General features: G+C 42.7%; 1 protein-coding gene across 2 annotated transcripts in view; it reads left to right on the top strand.

Annotated features, from left to right (window-relative positions):
• The window catches only part of Ccdc15 (coiled-coil domain containing 15), a 73561-nt gene extending 63233 nt beyond the window's left edge, over positions 1–10328 (top strand). The window contains exons 14-15 of one of the 2 annotated variants that reach the window (XM_076924658.1): positions 838–991; positions 1762–10328. In XM_076924658.1, the coding sequence (XP_076780773.1) occupies positions 838–965 (128 nt within the window). In that variant the 3' untranslated portion in view covers positions 966–991; positions 1762–10328. The remainder of the gene's footprint in view (positions 1–837; positions 992–1761) is intronic. The other variant, XM_076924656.1, reaches the window with a different exon arrangement.
• Positions 10329–22734: the final 12406 nt, after the last annotated feature.

Below are 22734 nucleotides of genomic sequence, written 5' to 3'. Positions count from 1 at the left end.
AAAGAGCCTGCCTGTCTTGAGAGAAAAATAAGTTTGTCTTTTATGGCTAAATTAGGAGTCTGTTATCACCATACTTTAATGATGTCTAATGCAGACTTAAAAGCATATATCCATATTGGACTGTCACTTCTGCTGGGTACACCAAGAAAGATGAGAAGCTCTATAGAGTCCCTGGCAAAGACAATGGAGTGAGTCCTTTCTGTAATGTTTCCTGCCCAGCAGTAAGTATTGATTTATAGAACATAGGAACTTTGTCAGCCTCATGAAACTACTGAAAATGTTGTCAGTATTTATATACCAAAAATGCTTCATCTGTGTGATAATTTATCGGTCCAATGAGTTACTTTAAAACTTCTTATGACAGTATGAAATGCGTGACGTATTTTATATACTTCTCCCTAGTCTCAGGCCACACTCCAGCTTCATCGAACTTCCTCTTAGCCTGGGTGTATCTCATACGCTTCGTTCTCTATCTGTAGTGCTTTGTCTCTTTCCTCCTGTTAGCCCTCAAAATCCCACTTTAAATGGTACAGCTTCTCACGTCTTTCCAGGGTTCCCCAGCTGTTGATTCAGATCCGTCTTCCTGTTGTGGTGACGTTGTATCTGTGCCTGTGGTGTGGAAGCACGCTTTACTACAGCTTCACTTGTTGTCATTTTCTATAATCTCTTTTCTTTCCTCACAGAGTTAGCCTCTGTTGTCAGTGCTCAATAAATATGTGTTCTGTGTGGGAATGAATGCCTGTGGCATTTTGGGTAATGAAGCAGTGCCAATAGGAAGAAGTGGGGGAGCCGTCTAGAGTCTAGCATATTCATCACTGTGCACACCTTCATTTGCAGCATATAATCGGGCATTGCATTCTGTCATCAGTTCTTCTGATATCTCTGAGGGGAACGCAACTCTTCGAAATGCCATTCGTAATTTTGCTTCTGCACATAGACGGACTTCAAAACAAAGTCTCCAGTAAGAGTCTGAAATCAGTGCCGATGACTGGTAGTATTTCCACCTTCATTTAAAATCAACCTCACAAATTATATAGGAAAGGCTGTTAAAGTATATATACGGTGTATCATCTGGAAGGAAAGCAAGTCCACATAACCGTCTATCTGCCTTGGGACCAGCATTGAAAGCTGACTGCCAAACTTGTCTCTTTGGTTACTTTGTGGAACCTGTTATTTTTAAAGTAATTAGGAAATTAAGGTTTCTCTTACTTTTTGCTGGACTTTTTAAAATCAAAATTGTTATTTTAAGCTTTTTCTTTAATTAGAGAAACTCATGAGAAATCTTTGACATTATCTTACTATCACCTTTCTGAAACTGTGCCTTTGAATCTTGACAGTAGTGAAAGTGTCTGAGAGGAAGAAAAGAACTGGACTTCTGAGCACCAATGGTTCTCTAGTTTTATATAAGAATTGGAGATGAGAAGAATTTGAATTTGGTGTAAATTAAAAAAAAATTCCTCCCATCTCTTTTACTTTTTAAATGACTGCCTCTTTTTTCATTAGTGACATTGGATATAGGACTTTAAATCTTATTTTATATTAATTTGTTTGAGATTTTATTTATTTTTATTTTATGCATATGATTTGCTTCAATGTAGGCACAGAGGGCTCTAGAAACGTACGTTAACTCAGGGTTTCATTGCTGACAGTGAAGAATTCCTCAGTGTGTCTAAAGATTACTGTATATCTACTGTACATGATAACTTAAGAGAAAAATAACCAAAACCTCAACACTTCTCATGCTAGCTTCTCTTTTCACAGCTAAAGAGTGTCAGCAAAATGCTATGTCACATAGGAAACCACAAGACAACCTGAAGCTACTGGAAGCCACTACAGTGTCAGAGGTTCCAGCCTCACAGTGCACCCCTGAGCTATAGCCCTTCCAAAAGGCATCTTCCCCATGCCAAGCAAGGAGCATCAGGAGTTTGGTTTTGAAATTTTGTTTACTTTACAAACTACAGATATGTTTTATGTCCAGTTTTCAATTTGGGCTTTAGAGCCAATAATGATGTTAATATCACTTCATAGGCTGAAAGCATAATGCTAGAAACATCTTCAAATGCCTTGTCATACCAAAATCAAAATGCAAAGCAAGGGTTACACAGAGCACCTTTCATGTTAGTGTATGGGAACATGTACGATGTGGATACAACTTCAGGAGCTCCAGATACTTCACGTAAACTTAATGTCCACTTCATGTAAACTTCATGCTTTGAGAAGCCGCAGTGTGACTGTGGTCAGATTCTAAATTAAACCCAATGAGGGCAGATGAGATGTGTGGATCATGATACTCCCCCCTTTATGGTATTTTCAAGGAGACAGATAAACATTTTTAGGTGAGCGTGGTGGTACATGTCTTTAATCCCACTACTATGGAGTCTGGTGTAGAAGGATCAGGAGTTTCAGGCCAGCTGAACTACATGAAACTGTCTCAAAAAAAATTTAAGCCAAATAAAGTAGTTGTTTTTCCTTGTGCTTCTGCTGTTCTTCCTCATCTTCTTCCTCCTTTGTGAACACACCAATCGGATCCTTTTTACGGCAGACTTTCCCTCTGCTTCTCCACCTCACTGATGCTTTTGTCTGCTGCTTAAGCTGTTCAGCATCTCACTCAACTGTTGGGTGTGTGTGTTTGTTTAACCTACATAGAGATTCCCAAGATTGGTAGCTTTAATCTTGGGCCAGAGTTCTGAGCTAAGCAGGAAGAATGCAGACAGCTGTCTGTGGGCAGCTCGAGTGCCCGGTTCCTTCCCCTCCTGGAAGCTGGGCTACAGTCCTTCATGTTCCAACTTCATCATCTCAGTTTTAAATGTCCCTTCCCAGGCATTGCTTCCATTTCTTAGAGCACTTAAGTGAATCCTGCAATATTGGGAAGGACATTGGCTCTTCTTCTTGTGGTCTTCTCTTCCCGTCTACATAAAGAAGGCATCAGCAGTCATAAGCCTTTGGTTCCTGAGGTCACTGCTAGGCATCCTGATAGGAAATGCAGAGTGCAGCACAAGGCTCTCTGCCCTCAGACCAGCCCTCTCCATGACAACCTCTCTGCCCTCAGACCAGCCCTCTCCATGACAACCTCTCTACCCTCAGACCAGCCCTCTCCATGACAACCTCTCTGCCCTCAGACCAGCCCTCTCCATGACAACCTCTCTACCCTCAGACCAGCCCTCTCCATGACAACCTCTCTACCCTCAGACCAGCCCTCTCCATGACAACCTCTCTACCCTCAGACCAGCCCTCTCCATGACAACCTCTCTACCCTCAGACCAGCCCTCTCCATGACAACCTCTCTGCCCTCAGACCAGCCCTCTCCATGACAACCTCTCTACCCTCAGACCAGCCCTCTCCATGGCAACCAGCTTTTATATGATTGTTCCTAATTAAAAATGTTAACAGTAAAAACAGAAGGAACTAATAATGGCAGTCTTCTGGAGTCTTCCCACTCTAAAATCCCTTTCTAATCCTAGGTAACCATTAATCTATTTCTTATGTATAAATAAGTCTATATGTGACTTCTCTTATGAATGGAATATACAGTATGAGCTCTTTTTACTGAACTTTTTCAGTTAGTCTGATGTCAAGACTCATCTGTGTTGTCAGATTCATTAATGTGTTGAGTAATATTGATAGTAGTCGTAACAATAAAAGTATTTATGCATTCATCCACTAGTAGACATTTGGGGGTTTTCTACATAGTTATTGTGAATTCTGCTATGAGCAAGTGTTCTCAGGATTGTGTAGTACATGTTTTCATTTCATGGTGTATGGGAGTAAAATTTTGGAATCACATAGTAGCTTTGTGCTTAACTTTTGACAAACTACAAACTCTTTTTCAAAGTAGCTGTACTATGTTTCATTCTCTTGAACGTGTAAAGAAAGGCTTAGTTCTTCACCAACATTCATCTCTCAGACAGGTGGCTGTGAGGTGGTATTTCATTGTGGTTTTAAGTTCCTCCTAGCAGTTATGTTGCTTATTTTTTCGTGTGCCTGTTGGCTGCGTGGGTCTGTCTGTCTGTCTGTCTGTCTGTCTGTCTGTCTTTGAAGATGTTTGTCAGATACCTTGCCAGCTTTATAACTGGGCTGTCTTTTTATTATGGAATTGTGTTGTTGAAATGTTTAATCCCGACCTGGAGTTTCTACACAGCCTTTGACCATTTAGTTTCCAGATAAAAGACACACAGAGCCTTTATATTTACAGTAAGCCTTACACAGCACAAGAGCAGGGCAGATACCTGCCCTCTGTGCTGTTAGAATCTACTTTCTTATGGTAATCCAGGGTTATTACTTACTGTGTTTCATCTGGGCTGCTCTTAACGCCAACTGGCCAGTCCCTCAGGGCCACCTTATTTTGCTCACTTAACCTACGTTGGCTTCTCTTTCTCCTACACCTTCTTCTTCCTCTCTTGGTTTTCCTCAGACCCCAAGCCCTGGAAACCTAAACCTCACCTGTGTCTCTTCTGCCCAGCTACTGGCTGTTGGCATCTTTATTTACCAATCAGAAATCGCTTGGGGTCAGGGTCACAGTTCTACTGGAGGACTCCAGGTCTTGAGGGCCACCACTTAGCATCACAGTAGATAGCAAGAGCAAACCAACAGAGTTAGAGGAGCTCTTGCTGGGCTCTACACAGGCCCCTTAGCAGCTGGTCACTTGTTTTTTCCCATTCTCCTTTTTTTTTTTTTTTTTTTTTTTGAGACAAGGTCTCACTGTTGTTCTGGAAGTGACTTTGCAGACCAGGCTGGCTTTGAACTCACAAAGATTTCCCTGGCTCTGCCTCTCAAATGCTGGGATTAAAGAGTGTAACACCTGCTTCTTTTCACTTTCTTAGTGGTGTCTGCAGCTTGTCGCACACACTTAGATTTAATGAAGTCTAATTTATATATGTTTGCGGCCTGTGTTTTTTCTATAGTCTGAAAAGCCATTATTTGATCCGACAAATGTTTGTCTTACATCTTTTGTTACAAGTTTTAAAAGTGTTGCTTTTATATTTAGAATTACTAACCAGTTGGAGCTAATGTGTGTCAAAGGTTGTCTTTGACATGTGGATCCACTATCACTTGTTAAAGACTACTGTTTGCCACACAGAACTGACTGGAAATGTCAGAGTGTACATGCAAGATCTCTATTGTGTACCATTCATCCTGTGCCTACCCTTACATAGAATATTTCTGCAATATTATAACTTTGAGATGTTTGAAGTTGACAAGTGTGAGCCCTACTTCTTTGTCCTTTTTTAAAAAGATAATTTTACTTTTCTGAGTCCATACATTTTCATATGAGTTTAAAGGTCACTTTTCCACCAAAAACAAAACAAAGCAAAGCAAAAAAAACCACAAAAGAGTAGCTGAATTCTGCTGGGAAACATACTGAATTCCTGGTTAATTCAGGAGTAATTGGCATCTGACCCATGAACATAAGATGAGATTTCACATGTGTATGGCTTTAATTTTTCCTGGCCATGTTTTACATTTACAGAGGGCAAAAATTGTATGTAGGTTAAACATGTTCCTAGTGTTATTATATTGATGTTATTGTAAATGAAATTACCCTTTTTCCCTTTTTCTCCACTTTGAGTCTGATCTTATGTCACTTAGGCAGGCCTCAAACTCAGTATGTAGTCAGAAAGATGCTCTCCTGTTTCTATTTTTTGAGTGCCGAAATTATAGGCTTGTACTACCACACCCACTTGATGCAGTGCTGGGGATTGAACCTGGGGCTTTGTGAGTACTGAGCAAGCACTACATCCTCAGCCTGGGATTTTGTTTTTAAATTATTAGTTTGTGGGACATATTATATGTGTATGTGTGGGGGGGGGGAGGGGGTGGTACTACTGCTTATATACGGAGGTCAGAGGACAATCTCAGAAGTCAGTTTTTTCCTTCCACTGAGATCCAAGGCTACAACAACTCAGATTATCAGGCTAGTTCACCAAGCACTTTATCCACTGAGCCGTCTCCCCAGTGCCAGCCAAGAATGTTTTATACGTTGAATCTTGTCTTCTTAAAATAGAAGCTTACTTCCAGCTTGGCGCTTTGTTTCTTTTTCTTGTCTAATTACTTGTCTTGTTACTGGTTAGAACATTATACACAAAATTATACAGCACTTAAAGAGCGAAGAATTTTTAAGGTTTTATGATATTTATCAGACTTGATGAAGTTACCTTTTATTACTAGCTTACCGAGGGTTGTTTTCCTGGAATTGTGAGGTTTTATCTGATGCTTTTCTGCATCTAATATTATTATGTATTCTTTGGGGGACTTTGGGGTTTTTTGGTTTGGTTTGTTTTTCTTTTTGGTGTTTTGGATTAGGGCCTTGCAATGTAGACTAAGCCAGCTTCAAATTTATGCTCTTGCCTTAAAATTTTTTTTAAATTGGTTTTCTTGTGTTACTACAACATTACTTTCCTAGGATACGTTGTATTGGCTTTTGTTTCTTTAAACAAACACAGTTGTTTGTTTGTTTGCTTGTTTGTTCCAAGTTTGGTTTTCTGAAACAGGTGATTTGACTTGTGTGATCTCAAGTTAGTGAAATGATGATAAAATTGGCCCATTGGATATCATTAGAAAACTTTTAAGTCTTTTAGTTTCAGTCTATATATAAAAGTTTCAAGATTGATGTCTTAGGATTTTACTGCTGTGAAGAGACACCATGACCAAGGCAACTCATATAAAGGAAAACATTTAATTGGGGCTGGCTTACAGGTTCAGAAGTTTAGTCCATTATCATCTTGGTGGGAAGCATGGCAGCAGGCAAACATAGTATTGAGACGGTGCTGAGAGTTCTGCATCTGGATTGTCAGGCAGCAGGAAGAGAGAGACACTGGACCTGGCTTGAGCATCTGAAACCTCAGAGCCCACCTCAGTGACACTGACTCCAACAAGGCCATACCTCCTGATAGTGCCACTCCGTGATAGCGCCACACCCTGGTAACCAGCATTCAAATCTGTGAGCCTGTGGAGGCTATTCATCCTCAAACCACCACAGATGCGAATGTTCTTGCACTGCAGTCTGGTTATATGTTAACAGTGGCCAGTGGTTCCATCTGTGACTTACAGAAGTCTGAGAGCAGTAGCATTGATCAAGAAGAAGCAAGTCACCTGTCACACATGGTGACAGTGTGGTGAATTCCATTTGAAGTGATAAATGTGCTTTGGAAGGAAATATGGAATTCAAGTTTCTTGTTTTGTTCCTAAATTTGAAGGACTGTTGTCCTGGCTATTTTATGTCAACTTGACACAAGTTGGAGTCACCAGAGAGGAGGGAGCCTCAGTTGACAAAATGTCTTCATAAGATCTGGTTATAGGAAAACCTGTAGGGCATTTGATTCACTGGTGATTGGTGTGGCAGGGCTCAGCCCACTGTGGGTGGTGCCACCCCTAGGCTGGTGGTCCTGGGCTCTAAAAAGCAGACTGAGCAAGCCATGGGGAGCAAACCAGTAAGCAGTGCCCCTCCATGACCTCTGCAGCAGCTCCTACCTCCAGGTTCTTGCCCTGCTTGAGTTCCTGTCCTAACTTCCTTTGATGATAAACTGTGGTGTGGAACTATAAGCAGAATAAACCCTTTTCTTGCCAACCTGCTTTTTGGTCATGGTGCATTACCACAGCAACAGAAATCCTAACTAAGACACTAGTAAATCAAACTTTGAAGGGTAAACTTTCCTAGCAGAGAACTTTAAGGAAGAAGAGGCTGAAAGATAAAAATTGATCCTAAAGAGATTTTGATTTTTGGAGCAGGAATAGGGACCCAGGATTTAAAGTGTGTGTCTGGGGAATGTCCCTCAGAGTATTTGCTTAGCATGTGTTAGGCTGGGAGTTTGATCCCACTTCAGAATGAGTGAATGAGTGAATGAGTGAGTGAGTGAGTGAGTGAGTGAGTGAGTGAGTGAGTGAGTGGATGCGTAGGGTAGAAGCGAGGCATTTAAGTTGGAAAAAAAGAGACTAAATAAGGATGGATATTTGGGACTGGAGAGATGCCACCACGATTAAAAATACTGGTTACTCTTCCAGGGGGCCTCCATCCAGTGTCCAGCACTCACAGGGCAGTTCATAATCATCTGAAACTCCAGGACTAGCGATTCGATGCCCTCTACAGGCCCAGGCATTGCATGCACAAGGTGCACAGACATAAATGCAAGCTAAACACCAATACACATAAACATTTTTAAAAAATATTTTGAGTAAGAAAATGAATAGCCCTTGGATAGCTGTTCATATTTTCTGTAGGTGTTTCCTTCTAACAATTATTTGATGAAGTCTTTCTGACAGACAACAGGGAACCTTCACAACTCCCACCATCATATCTGCACAGGCACACCTGCCTGTACCTGCTCAGCCCTGCTACTGTGAGGCTCTCTTCCTGTCCTGTCCTGTCCTGTCCTGTCCTGTCCTGTCCTATCCTATCCCATCCTGTGGCTGAAGTGAGGGCCCCATCTCCTCAAAGGCATTGCCTCAGTATTTCTCTTCACTACATCATTTTCTCCCACGCCAGGCATGGTGGCGGCACGTGCCATTAATCCCAGCACTTGGGAGACAAAGTCAGGCAGATCTCGAGAGTTCAAGGCCAGCCTGGTACATAGAGCAAGTTCCAAGACATCCAGGGCTACACAGAGACACTCTGTCTCAAAACAAAACAAAAGTTCCTAACTATTAAAATATTCCTATAGGTATACAGAACTGCTGTAATTTTTTTTCATCTTGAAAACCAGCCAACTTAAAAAAAAAAAAAAAAAAAAAAAGAAGAAGAGAAAAAAAAGGGAAAAACTAAACAAAATAAAAACTTGGTTTACCTGACATACTCTCAGTTACCACTAAACTTCTTTGTTTCCCTTTAAAGTAACATTCCTGAGTTCTCAGTACTCACTGCTCCTTCTCATGTTCTGCCTTGATTACACAGTTTGCCTTTACCACTTTGGTGAAAACATCCTTCAGATTGGGTGTGGTGGTCCACGTACTAGAGAGGCTGAGGCAGGTGGACCATGTATTCCAGGCCAAAGTCACCAGTGGCTTCTCCATCGCTAAATCCAAAGGTCATTTTCAAACTTCATCCTAATTATCAAAAGAATATAACATAAGTGATCAGTCATTTTTTAATCACCTTATCACCTTCCCCACCACCAAAATTTTAAATTTTCTCTCTTCTGTCTTTCCTTCCCCTTGCTCCTTTGAGCTTTGATCTAGGTCTTTGGCTTTAAGTATCAACTTTGAAATTTATTCTCTGGCTCCTGACTTCATCTCTAAATTCCAGATTCATAAATTTGGCTGCATAGGTGGCATTTCTGTATGGCTGGTTTACCAAAGATGTATACTTTTCACTCTGCCCACTATCAGTTAATGACAAAGCCTTGTAGAAACCATTGGCTCTTCTCTCTCTCTCTCTCTCTCTCTCTCTCTCTCCCTTCATCATTCCATTAGCAAATGATGCCAAGCGTCTACTTCCTCTTCTCTCCCTCCCCTTTCTCCCTCCCCTCGCCCTTCTCCCCTCCTCCCCAAACAAGTATCCTGTAATCCATGCTGGCCTTAAACTCTGTGTCACCAAGAATGACCTTGAATGTCTCATCCTCCTGCCTCCAACCTCTCAAGTGCTAGGACTGCAGGTGTGCACTACTACCCTTAGCTATAACTTTAGCCCGTCTTCCTCTAAATAAGGCCTCTCTCCCTCCTAACAACACAGTATGTACACACCCCAGTCCACTTTAAGTAAATTAGCAATGAATGTTCCTTATTATACGCTTATCCATCTCAGTAAATGCCATTTCCGTCTAATTTATCTTCACCAAAACTGTGGAGTCACTCTCCACTCTTTCTTACGCAAGCTGCACACAGGTTTTATTGGTTTTATCCTTAGGATACACTCAGGATTCACTGTTTTACAGTGCTCACCTCATTCCCCTGAGTTACTAGAGTAGCCTCCTACTTGGTTTTCTTGCTTCTGTTTGTGTGCAGTTCCAGCTCCTACACTGCTCTTAGTGCAGTAGCCAGAAGTAGACAGATCTGTCTGCATGCCACCCCTGCACAAACTCTCCTTTGTCTACGATCTACTCAGAAAAGGCTTATCCTTCCAGTGTTGTGTAGGGCATGACTGAGTTCAGGCGGCTCTGAGACTTTTCTCCTGCCTCTTTCCTCTCTGCTCTGATTAGCCACACTGGCTTGTTCTAACTTGGGCACTCCAAGGACACTTGTTTCAAGGCTTTTTCATCTGCTGTCTTGTGCCGTCTTCCTTTGATAATACTTGGTTTGCGTCCTTCATCTTTGTTCAAACGTAGTTTATCACGAGGCCTCCCTAATGAGCTGAAGCTCCCCTTCCTACCCACCCACCCCTGACACAAGTGCTCCATAGTCTCTCTAAATGTTTCCTTTGTGCTACTTGGCCTGTGTGGTAGACTATTTATTTATTTATCTTTCCACTGGATTGTATACTTCTTAGAGGGACTTTTATTTGTATTTGTTAAATTCTGTTATATATCCCCAATGTTAAGGTTGTGCCTGATATTTATTGGACTCTGTCAATATTTATTAAATAATTAAACAAACTTGTCCCCCACCCCTCTTTCTTCTGTGTTCTGGTTAATTGTTTTCAGTAGAATGTTCAACACAGAATAACTGCAAACTTCAGCTGTGCGTAAATGGAGGTAGCACTTATGTATAACGGTTTTAAAGACACATCTAGCCACAACTCAACTCCTACAAGCATCTGGACTCTGAGTCAGCAGAGCAGAGATGCCTCACCTCTGGACCTGTAATGGTGGCATGATCCCCTCACCCAGTGATCAGCGCATTGTCGTGCATGGAGAGAATGTGATCTTACTGAGCCCTGTACTAGGACTTTCCCTATCCTCTCTCTATAGACGTAATCTGACCAGAATAAAGAGAATTTATTAAAGGTAATTCTCCATGATAAATAGTCTTACCTAATGTAGTATTTCCTCAGAGAAGTCACTGGAACTCATTTTGCCTGGTTTCATATTCCCTTGGTGTTTTGGTAGTTTAGGACAAATAATTTAATGTCTCTGGGCAGTGATTTTTGATAAAATAAGAGGACTGTACAATGTGATTTTCAGCACAGCTCTAATACAGTATGATTTTACTTTTGCCCTCCCATGTTTTGTAGTTGATCTGTTCTTGCTGAGTGTAGACTACTGGTAGATTTGACGTGTCAGAAGTAAGGGTGCAACAAGGTCTCTGTTGCCCACTGATGCTGTCAGAGTGCACCAGGAAGGCAGAACAGAAGCACTTACAGTGAAGGTATGAGCTTAGCCCGAGGGGCACAAGCACTGAGAGCAGAGCATCAGCTCCTACCCAGAGACACCCTTCATCACCTGCCAGCATATGCCAAGAGCTACAGCTGTGCTGTACAGACAAGTGTAGGAGCATGTACCAACAGGGATGTCTGCCTGCTTCCTTGTGATAACAACCATCCAGAATATGTGTGACACGTTTTTTCTAGCTAGTCCAACCTGTGTGAGCTTGTTCCCAGATGCTTCCATTTAGGAAATGTTTACATTCTCTCCCTTGTCTCGGTTATTACTTAATTATCCAGGCCTCACCCTTACCCCTTTAACCCTTTTACGATGGGCAGGAATAGGATCGTCAACAACTTTATTGACCACCGACTGTAAGCTGAGACTAGAAACTGCTTCTGTCTTTTAGCTGTTTGAATTAGAGAAAGGAAGACAGCAGGCATCACTTTTCTATTCATCTTTATATTTCACGTTAGAAACAAAATATTTCCTCTAGTTTACCTTTTGCATGGAGTCATCACTTTGTGTCTCCTTGTAGCTATTTTCAAGTTTCTTGGACCAAAAAAAAAAAATCAGAGATTGAGAGATTTGAAAATATAAAGAAAGACAAAAAACAAATGCGTATCCAGCTCTTTGTGTTGGGTGAAGTTCTTAAAACTTGTTGCTTTAGATTTTTAAGGCGTTCTTAAAGTAAAAACAAAGGATCCATCTCACCATGCTCTGTGTATTGCCGATGACCCTAACAGGGTATGCTATGTCAAACACACCAAACTGGATTCTAAAAATTAAGGTATTTGGTGTTGCAACAGGAGTCATCTCTTCATGGCCCCAAGCTGAAATTTTGGCAATATGCCTCCACACAGGATCCAGTAGCTAAGTTACTCATCAATGGGTCAACCTATTGGGCAGGTCATCCATCGTCTGAATCTCCTAACCCTCCTAGCATAGCAAAAAGAAAAGCAAACTGAAATAAACAATGTCTCCCATAAAGTATTTCTGCAAAAAGAAAAGGGAAAGGGTTATTGTTGGTATCAGGATCCGCTCTGAATCCAGTGGCATCACATCTAGGCGACGCCCACATCCGTTGTCAAGGCAACCGCCACACATTTCCAGAATCTACTTGGCTCACCTCTCACTTTGTGAGAGGCTACGTCACTATATAAATAGGCAGACCCCTCTGACCCCACCCCCTCTTTTCCCCCTTTTTGTCGCTTGACATCAGATGTGGGGCTTGCCTAGATGTGATGTCACTGGGTTCGGAGCCCATTCTGATACCAACATTTATATCAGTCTTTTAGCATATTTTAAAAAACCCAGCTTCTGGAAGAAAACTCGAGGATAGCATATAATTCTGGTTAAGTAAAAGCTACATTACACCTTCCAGTCACAGTACAGGAGGCAGGGCCAGACAGATCTCTGAGTTCAAGGCCAGCCTAGTCTGCATAGTGAAACTTTGTCCCCCCAAAAGTTAATTTATTACACAAAACAGATCCTGAGTCCTAAAACTCTCAAGATCCATGGTATATGATAAGTTAGCTTTTACTCATCTAGAACAGACCTTAACATGTGTGTTAAAGAATGGTCACTTGAGTCATTTTCTGATCTCGGTACTGACACTGTGTAAAGAGAAAAGCCTGGAGTAGTCACAGTAAATAGGAACAAGTTTTACCATGAGGACGCAGTTAACCTAGAACCTAGGTCATTCTGTAGGAAAACGGAAACTGTTTTTAAAGCAAGCTAGTGCCTTACATTCTGGATTAAAAGATTTATTTTTTATTTTTATGTTTTAAATTTTATTTTATGTCTGAGTCCCCTGTTGCTGTCTTCAGACACACCAGAATGGGCATCAGATCCCCATTACAGATAGATGGTTGTGAGCCACCATGTGGTTGCTGAGAATTGAACTCAGGACCTCTGGAAGAGCAGTCAGTGCTCTTAACCACCGAGCCATCTCTCCAACCCCCTAAAAGATTTATAAACATGACTTCCAGGATACAACGTGTGAACCTCATTTGGATCCTGAGAGGAGAAAGTCTGGAAAAGGTAACTTGGACTCACCCAAGAACGTATAGAGCCGCAGCTATTCGAGTCGTGAGGGGTGACAATGAATAGATGTGTTCTGAGATGTAACTTGGTGTAGCAGTAGTTTGTTAACAGCTCTGTGCTCCCGATGGGTCGCACATGTGCACCTGCCCGAGCGCTATCTGGATTCTCGAATGAGACACATATACCCATTAATTTTAATATGCCTTGACTAGCTTTCTTAATGGTTGGGTGTTTCTAATCTTTCCCGCTGCTAGCAAACGCTCTCCTCCAGTACTCCTGAGTTCACATCTTTTAAAATCTGTATTTTATCTATGCTACCCAAACACAATTGGGGAGCTGGCCCGTGTGGACACTTCTGTGATTCTCCCATGTCGAGTGGGCCTTTAGATCTGGCCTTCTTCACCGCCATGCGATCTCTGCTTCCTTCCTTTCTCCTCAAAGTCCCGCCTCAGTCTACCTGCCCAGCCATTGGCTGTTGGCTCTTTATTGATCGATCAAAAAGCCAATTGGGGACAAGGACCTTCAGCATTTGGACACAAGGATTCCCGCTTTTGGGAGCCAGATTAATTCAAAGCATTAGGACCAATCTTCAACAGCTCGGTGCTAAATAAAGCAAATGCCCTGCATGTTCAAGGCCCCGGGGTCAGTCCTCAGCACCACAGACCCAAAAGGAAAAAGAAGCCAGTAATGAAAAAAAAAAGTTCTATATCAACATGAACATAAATACTGAGGTAGGTATGAGTGAAACGAAATTCAGTCTTAAGATTCATCCTAATTCAACAAAATAGGACAGAAGAGCTGATTCAAGTAAGTGTTAACAAAAGCTTGATAACACTGGATGGGGGGCAGGTTTGTGAGAGTCATTACGCTCTCCACTTTATTTTGTGTTTGAGGATTTTGTTGATGTTGTTTTGTTTTGGTCTTGGGTTTTTTTGTTTTTGTTTTTGTTTTGTTGTTGTTGTTTTCTTGAGTAATTTACAGCATAGGTCTTAAGCCTGAAATGCTATGTTACTATCCCGTTGCCCCCTCCCCTGAATAAAGAGATTTGAAGGAGAAAATGTTATTTCACAGTTTTGGAACTTGTGACTCGGGCGTTTGGTGAAGCGAACCTAGAAGCTACAGACTAAATAGAAGTGAGGTTCGTGCAAGAGGCTGGGTTGGTCAGGAGGCTCCCTCGCATAGCTCATACCATGAGTAATCAGAGAGGCACCTCATCGCTGGGTTTTATGAAGTATATCTGTGAATTCCCAGCCCTATAAAAGTTGAGAAATCAAGGAGGAAAGCCCATAGAGAACTTGGGGTAAAAATGAGAAGGACACATCGGCAGTTTAGTAAAACGGCTTTGAATCTTTGGCTGAAAATAGGGATAAGAATATCCATCGCATTTAATCCAAAGATGCTAAAAACATTACTTGCATCTTCCCTCTAAATCAAATCTCTAGAAATTGAAAATTTGTAGTTTGATGTTATGTAAATCTATAAATGTTTTAATCTAGAAACACTTCCCCCATTTTAAAAAATAAAATCTAGCTTGTTTTAGAAATGGGATGAGTTTTCCTGTGAAATGACCCAGGCAGGTTCCAGGTTTCTGCTTCCTTGTAAGTATGGTTTGTTACTATCTACATGGCAGAATTGTCCTCTGACACTGAAGCTCTTTCTTGCTTCATCTTCAGAGTTTGTACCCCATGGTTAAGATTGTGATTATGTTTCAAATCCTGGTCCTTCCCCGTGCCAGCTGAGTGACCTTAAGTCAGTTACCGTAGATATTTGAGTTTTAGATGGGGAAAAGAAAACTCCATAGATTTCTGAGAATTCAGTGAGATAGCATACACACAGTGGTTAGCACATAGTGAGTAAAGTGAATATACTAACAGCGGAGTTACTACCTCCAGTATCATTCTTAATACCATATGTGAATATCCCTATACAGCTGTTCCAGATGTTCCTGAACAATTCAAGAGACAAGACCTTCTCTTCAACACAAGCACGTTGCTCCATTGCTGTTTCAGGGTCTCCTAATGAGCTGAGCTAATGGAGCACAGCAATACAAGTGTATCTGGTATGGCTTTTATGTTACTGCCTAGGTAAAGACATTTTCTATGTCCCTAGGTTATAACGACATAGAATTTGATTATTTGATTTTATTCATTGCTCCATCCTGTAGGAAATCTACTTAGCACAAGAACCAGGTGTTTTTGTTTTTTTGTTTTTTTTTTTTTTTTTTTTGACAGTGGAAGATGAAGGCAAGAGAGTTTGCCAAATAAGTGGGTGTGCCAATTAAATTGCAAATCAACCTGCCCTCCCTTTTGCTCAATCTGAGGGTGAGTTGTTGCCTGTTTGTAAATCCTTCCTGGTTCAAAGCTGTAGGTACCCTCATCTAAGGAGAGCCACCCACCTTGGAATGGCTAAGATTGAGTTCAGCCTGAAGAGGCCAAGTCTACCCTATGTTCCTATGTGGGCACAATGCTTTCTCTAGGGAATTAAAGACATTTTGTCATAAAGTAAAGGTACAAGAACATCTTTTTCTGTCATACATAAGGACATTGTATTGTGTACATAAAATAAACTGACTTTGGCTGAAAGAAAAGGCAGCCTAGGGAGTAGGGGGACTGGAGAGATGGCTCCGGGGTTTAGAGCACTGGCTGCACTTGTGATGGACCCGGGTTTGATTCTTAGCGCCCATATGTTGGCTCAGCCTCCTATAATTCCAGCTACAGGAAACAATGTCCTCTTCTGGCTTCTGCTGGAACCAGCAACACACATGCTGCACACACACGTACACACACGTACACACACGTACACACACGTACACACACGTACACACACGTACACACATGCTGCACACACACGTACACACACGTACACACACGTACACACATGCTGCACACACACGTACACACACGCACACACACGCACACACACGCACACACACGCACACACACGTACACACACGTACACACACGTACACACACGTACACACACGTACACACACGTACACACACGTACACACATGCTGCACACACACGTACACACACGTACACACACGTACACACACGTACACACACGTACACACACGTACACACACGTACACACACGTACACACACGTACACACATGCTGCACACACACGTACACACACGTACACACATGCTGCACACACACGTACACACACGTACACACACGTACACACACGTACACACACGTACACACACGTACACACATGCTGCACACACACGTACACACACGTACACACACGTACACACACGTACACACACGTACACACACGCACACACACGCACACACACGCACACACACGCACACACACGCACACACACGCACACACACGTACACACACGTACACACACGTACACACCAGCAAAACACTGATTCACGGAAGCCTGAAAAGTTTTAACATGAAAGACTGTAACACCACTCTTGTCTTTGAGGGGCTGGGATCAGGTAGTGTCTCCGTGTAACCGTAACTCGTTCTCACCCTGTCAGTAACTTCAGTCATTTACATTAGATACAGTGGAGACTGGGAGAGGGTTACGCAGGCACACGAGGAGCGAGCCGAGCCGAGCTGAGAGAGCAAAGAGAGTCTGAAGCAGAGTGGGACGGAGCATAAACTAACACGACAGGAAAGAGCAGTTTAGCTAGTTGTGAGTTCGTGACAACAGTTGGTGCTTATTATTACCTTTGTAGACTTAACCTGTAATGGCGCAACCTGGAAGTCCATTGATGAAGGAATGCTGTCTGACATAGACAAGTGTAGCTGGAGACGGTTGATGCTCACTAAATACGTCTCTCTTGCTTTCCCATTGTTTAAACCCCTTATCTACTGCCTCTTCCCCTTGACAACTGCCAAGATGGAAATGTATAGATGAGTGGCTGTCTATATATAGTTTATGAATCAGTTTGCCTCTAGAAGCGTAGCCCAGCTGGACCTGCATTTCTATACACTGGCCCACTGAGGCAGCAGGGACAGGGAATTTGTTCAGGCTTGTTATAGGCGGTATAATTCTGTCTATCTGGCATGCAGGAAATGGACTGTGAGGTTCCTTTATGTGCCTGTGTTTGCCAGGAACCCTTATCTTTGTAGTTGGGACTAGAAATCTTGCTAAGATGGGTTTAAATTGGGTATTGCCCCTTAATAAATCTCAGGGGGTTGATAGCCTCTCCTTGGGTTGTAGAGAGCTGGGAACACTTAGATCAGTTGGCAGGAGTGTCCCTTAGGATTAACTGGCTTTTGTTTGAGTGAAGTGCCCTTTGAATTTTTCAACTTTAAACACTTCCTTCCTTTGAGGCAAAGTGCTCGGTGAAAACTTGCCTGGTCCCTTACGTTCAGAAACTTTCCAACACAGTATAGCTACTTCAACTGTTTAGCACATAGGCACTCTAGCTACCTGATAATTGTTCATAGATCTTTTTTAAAAAGAGTTACTTATTTGTATTTTAAGTGTTTTGCCTTTATGTAAGAATGTACCACTTGCGTGCCTGGTAGCCCCAAAGGCAAGAAACTGGAGGTCCAGATGGTTGTGAGCCGCCATTTGAGTGCTGGGAACCAAACCTGGCTTCTCCAAAAGACCAGTATACTTTTAACTATTGGGCCATCTCTCCAGCCCCAGGATTGGTTTTAACTCAGGGCATTGCTGCACAACCCTCGTTCTGTGTAATGTAAGGGTGTGATAAGAACCTGGAAGCCCCTGACATATTTCTGCTTTTCTCAAGTGATGCCTGTCTGGCTCTATAGCCAGAGCTCGGTTGTTAGAAACTGGGAAAGATCTTGTTCCCGTTCATCACTAGGAAGTGAGGGCAGAACGATTTAGTAAAAGTGCTCAGAAAAATGATTAGGGCCTGAGAGTAAGAATTTCTGACGAAACAGATCTCGAATCAGGGAATTTAAGCCAATCTTACACTTAATCCCTGAGTCTTGCAGCCTGCCTATCCGGTAGCTTACGCCAAGGCTGGCCAATATGTATGCATGCATATCTCTCTGTCTCAATATATCATGTTTTGATCCAAGTAAACACCACAGGATCCAGTTACAGAATGACTCCACTGTCACCAAGGTCCCTCGTATTACCCTGGAAACTTAAACTCATATCTTCCCCATCACCATCTCTAACACAAGGTCATCTTTATATCCTTTTCATCTTCACAGTTTTTCACTATAACATATATAAATGAAACCACGTACTACTTGGCTTTTTAATGTAACCATTTAATGTATGGGTTTTGTTTTGTTTGTTTGTTTTCAGGACGGTTTCAAGACAGCCTGGGCGTCCTGGACCAGGCTGGCCTCACATTCAGAGATCACTTTGCTCTGCCTCCTGAGAGCTGGGATTAAAGGAGTGTGCTACCTACACCTAGCTCATAGCCATTCACTTATTGAGGGAGATTTATAATTCTTTGCTATTTAGATGAGCTGCTGTGGTCATTTATATACTGGGTTTTGTACAGATAGAAATGTTCGAGTAATCAATATACATGCCCAAGAATGAAACTTAACTATATGGAAAGTATGTTTCAGACTTTAAAAAAAATGTCTCTGTGTGCATGTATGCATGCGTGTGCCATGGTGCACATGTGGAAGTCAGAAGACAAGTCAGTTCTTTCCTTCCATCATGTGGGCTCCAGGGACTGACTCCGGCTCTCAGGCATGGCAGCAAGCATCTTACCTGCTAAGCCATCTTGCTGACTGACAGTCTACATTTCCTAGGAAAGTGACAGTATGTTCTGGGGGGTTGTGTTTTTGTTTTTAACCTACTCTGCTAGGTGTCAATGGGTAAAAGTGTCCTCACTGTCACCCTTGTGGGACCAAGTATGCCTCGTTGCTATTAAGATGGGTGAGCATTCTGATTAGGTCTCTATTGGCAGCCCTATGGGAGGAAGAATGGACCTTCTAACTGCTCCACTCCGGACCAGTGGTACTTTGGTGTATGGGTTGGAGTATTCGTTATCACTGGAAGGAGGCGAAAGTTCCTTCACATTTGAAGTTCTCAGATGCCACCTCAGGGCATGGGGATCGGATCTGCTGTAGACGTGTGTAAGCAGAAATCTAGATCTCCTATCGTCTTGGCTGACAGGAGTGGAGAGCTAGTGTTCTCTCTGGTGCTTGTTGGAGTGGACTGCTTATTGCTTGGCCTCTCTTTGCCCTTTTGACTGGACATGGTTAACTTTTCTAGGCACCTTCCTTTCTCTCTTCTGGCAATGTCTATGTTAGCCTAGGTTTAACCGAGAATTCACATTCCTGCCTCTGCCTCCCAAGTGCAGGGGTTTCAAATATGGACCACTAGGCTCAGAATTTCTGAACCCTTCATGAAACCCTCTTCTCATAACAGCCTACGGTCCAAAGGATCAACTCTCAACCTGTTAGCATGGCCGTTCCCCACTCTCAACCACCTCACTACAGTGAAGAGCAGTCATAGCTTCTGTAGTTTTCCACTGTGCACATGTGAAACACCATGTTGCCGGCTATGCAGACCGTCCTTCAATACCATGCTTTCTGTGGCATGTTGTTTTGCAGATGTGCTCTGTGGGTCCCACCTTCTCATCTCCTCTACGTGGTAAGCAGCTAGCCATATTCATCAAATCTGGACATGTGGCATATAGTGAAGCCTTCTGAGATGAAGAACTACTTGATCCCATCTCAGGGTTATCCGCGGTGTATGGACACACTCTGCGGTGTTGCTTTCTTGTTTGCATCGATCTACTAACTTACCCTTGAGGTGGGACTGTGCTTATACATCTCTCACCTATTCAACTGTAAATTCCTTGAGGTTAGGCACTATGCCTATCTTATCAGTTTGTCCTCCACCTACCATAGAACTGACACAGACCAAACGTTTATTAAATCAGTAAATGAATGAATTACTAATTTAACCCAAAGACCATCTACAACTTGTGAGACTAGGTCACAGGGACAAACTCCTTTTTGTTTGTTTGTTTGTTTGTTTGTTTGGTTGGGTTTTTTGGTTTTTCGAGACAGGGTTTCCCTGCATAGCCCTAGCTGTCCTGGAATTCACTCTGTAGACCAGGCTGGCCTCGAACTCAGAAATCCTCCTGCCTCTGCCTCCCAAGTGCTGGGATTAAAGGCATGTGCCACCACTGCCTGGCTGACAAACTCCTTTTGCCATTTACTTCTTAGTTTCCCTCTAAACAAAGCAACTTTGGAAAATTATAATAAGTAAGCACTCATGCCGCACTGTGCCCCTTCTATAAGGACTTTGAGGTTGTGCTGTTGCTGGTCTGCTGGTCTGCTAGTGTCCTGAGGAGGCTGGATACAGGAGAAGCAGCTGATGTCGAGTGTAAAGCCAGTTCTTCAGGGCATCATTAATCATCAGTCCAGTCTTTGGTAAGTCAAAACCCCTGTTTGTAACTACTTGTATCAAGGCGGAGCTTTTCTTTGGTAGACATTTCAGAAACGTAGCTTTCATTGAGTGGCATAGCATAGGTTTGTCTTGTACACAGGCACACTGTTAAGGTTTTTACACGACAAACCTGTGCCATTATACCCACCAGCTCTTTGTAAGAACTCTGATTCAATGTCTAACCATACACACACAATCTCTCTACCTGCAAGAACTACTGATCACGTCAGGCACGGATACACATTTGTATATAAGTACCTTCCACTTCTTACAGCCGCCCTTACACTGCAGGTGTTACTGTCCATGTTTTACAGAGATGGGAACTGAGAAGCAGAATTGTCCCTGACTCTAAGCAGTGTTTTATATTTTTAGTATCCACCTCTCAATGAAAAATCCTAGTAATATATTTCTCCCAATATCCTGACTTCCTGCCCATTCAATCACATCCCTTGAGATATGGTTCTTCTATTGTCTGCTTTATGAAACGGAAACGAGAGGAGGGAAAAGCATGTTTAAGATGATGGTTGTGTGTATGCTGATATTTTATGTTCTTCAGCCCAGTAACTTCTTTTGGCATTTGGTCGCTAATATTCAGGAGCATTCGAGGCCTTTTGTCCCTTCCGTAAAACCAAGGAAGACACTCATTGCTAAGAGTCTAAACAGAAAGCCTAGAAAGTCACATGGGTGATCACTGAAATCCAGTAGCAGTTGAAATAGATGCTTTGTGACTAAAAAGGAGAATGACATTGAGTTTCCTCATCACGAGTGCCTAATACTGAACCACAGTAATTAGAAGGCTGCCATATCAGGAATTAGCATCTTTTCCCTCAGTGGCTGACTGAGTGGCTCCTCCCTTCCTCATTTCTTCAAAGGGTTTGAGAAGGTGCTGTACGGGGGTGTCAGACACAACAGGAAGGTGAGGTGAGGCAGGAGTGGAGAGGTGTTGTTAGTGGGGAGAAGGAATACCTGGGTTGTCACATCCTTCTGTGTCACTCTGAAGCAGCAGGAAGCAGAGCGCAGCCAGGTCACCTACAGGGGCAACTGCAGATGGGTTCCAGGGTTAACAGACGTGCCCTAGGTGCCACCCTAACCCCTGGACAGGGATTCATGGCCAGAATCCATAGGCAGCAAAGACTGAGGACTGGCCCAGCTCCTCAGTACTTGTTGGTGCATGGTGAGGCATTAGTCTTAGAGCCTCAGAGCACTTAGCGTAAGCACTACTGAGCACCTAGTCTTACAGTTCCAGCACTCAGCAGATATGACTATGGAAGAGACACCGGCACACCTCTAGAAAAGCATGCAAAAACAGACTGTCTTTTTTGTTTGTTTGTTTGTTTTTGTTTTTTGAGACAGGGTTTCTCTGTAGCCCTGGCTGTCCTGGAACTCACTCTGTAGACCAGGCTGGCCTCGAACTCAGAAATCCTCCTGCCTCTGCCTCCCAAGTGCTGGGATTAAAGGCGTGCACCACCACCGCCCAGCTTGTCTGTCTTTCAAATGGAGAGACAGCTGTCCTTTACTGCTGAGGTCTAGCTAGCACCACAGAAGCCCTGGCAACAGCCTCTCCATTCTTCTACTGCTACCTACTTACTGAGTAACCTCAGATGACCTGCAGCTTCCTTAACTCATTTGTATCGCAACCGGCTCCTTCTCTTAGTCCCCTAGAAATCAGTAGCTGACAATCTGAGGATGCCAGCTCACCCTACTGTGTCCTCTGTTTAATCAGGAGTGTTTGCCACTTGGGTTTGGAGTGCCCCGGGAAAATGAAGCTTAAAGTCAGGCTACACATTTTGATAATTCCCACTTCACTGAATGGTAAAAAAAAAAAAAAAAAAAAAAAAAAAAAAAAAGGGGGGGGTGGATACAGGAAGGGATGAGTACTTAGGCAGGGTGTGGAGTTTGTTTGTTTGTTTGTGTGTTTATTTATTGTGAGTGTTGGTGTGTGTGTTTTATTTGGTGTATCTGCCTGTGTATGCACATATACACAGAGCAGGACCCTGACCTCGTCTTCTGTCATTCTCCATTATTGTCTTAAGATGGTTTCCTCTTGAATAACAAATACTCGGTTTTGGGTGGGCTGGCTGGCCAGCCAGT

Source organism: Arvicanthis niloticus, chromosome 26, assembly GCF_011762505.2.
Source record: "Arvicanthis niloticus isolate mArvNil1 chromosome 26, mArvNil1.pat.X, whole genome shotgun sequence".
Taxonomy (NCBI): domain Eukaryota; kingdom Metazoa; phylum Chordata; class Mammalia; order Rodentia; family Muridae; genus Arvicanthis; species Arvicanthis niloticus.
The sequence above is the reverse complement of the archived record's forward strand: the minus strand, read 5'-3'. Positions and strand labels throughout refer to the sequence as shown.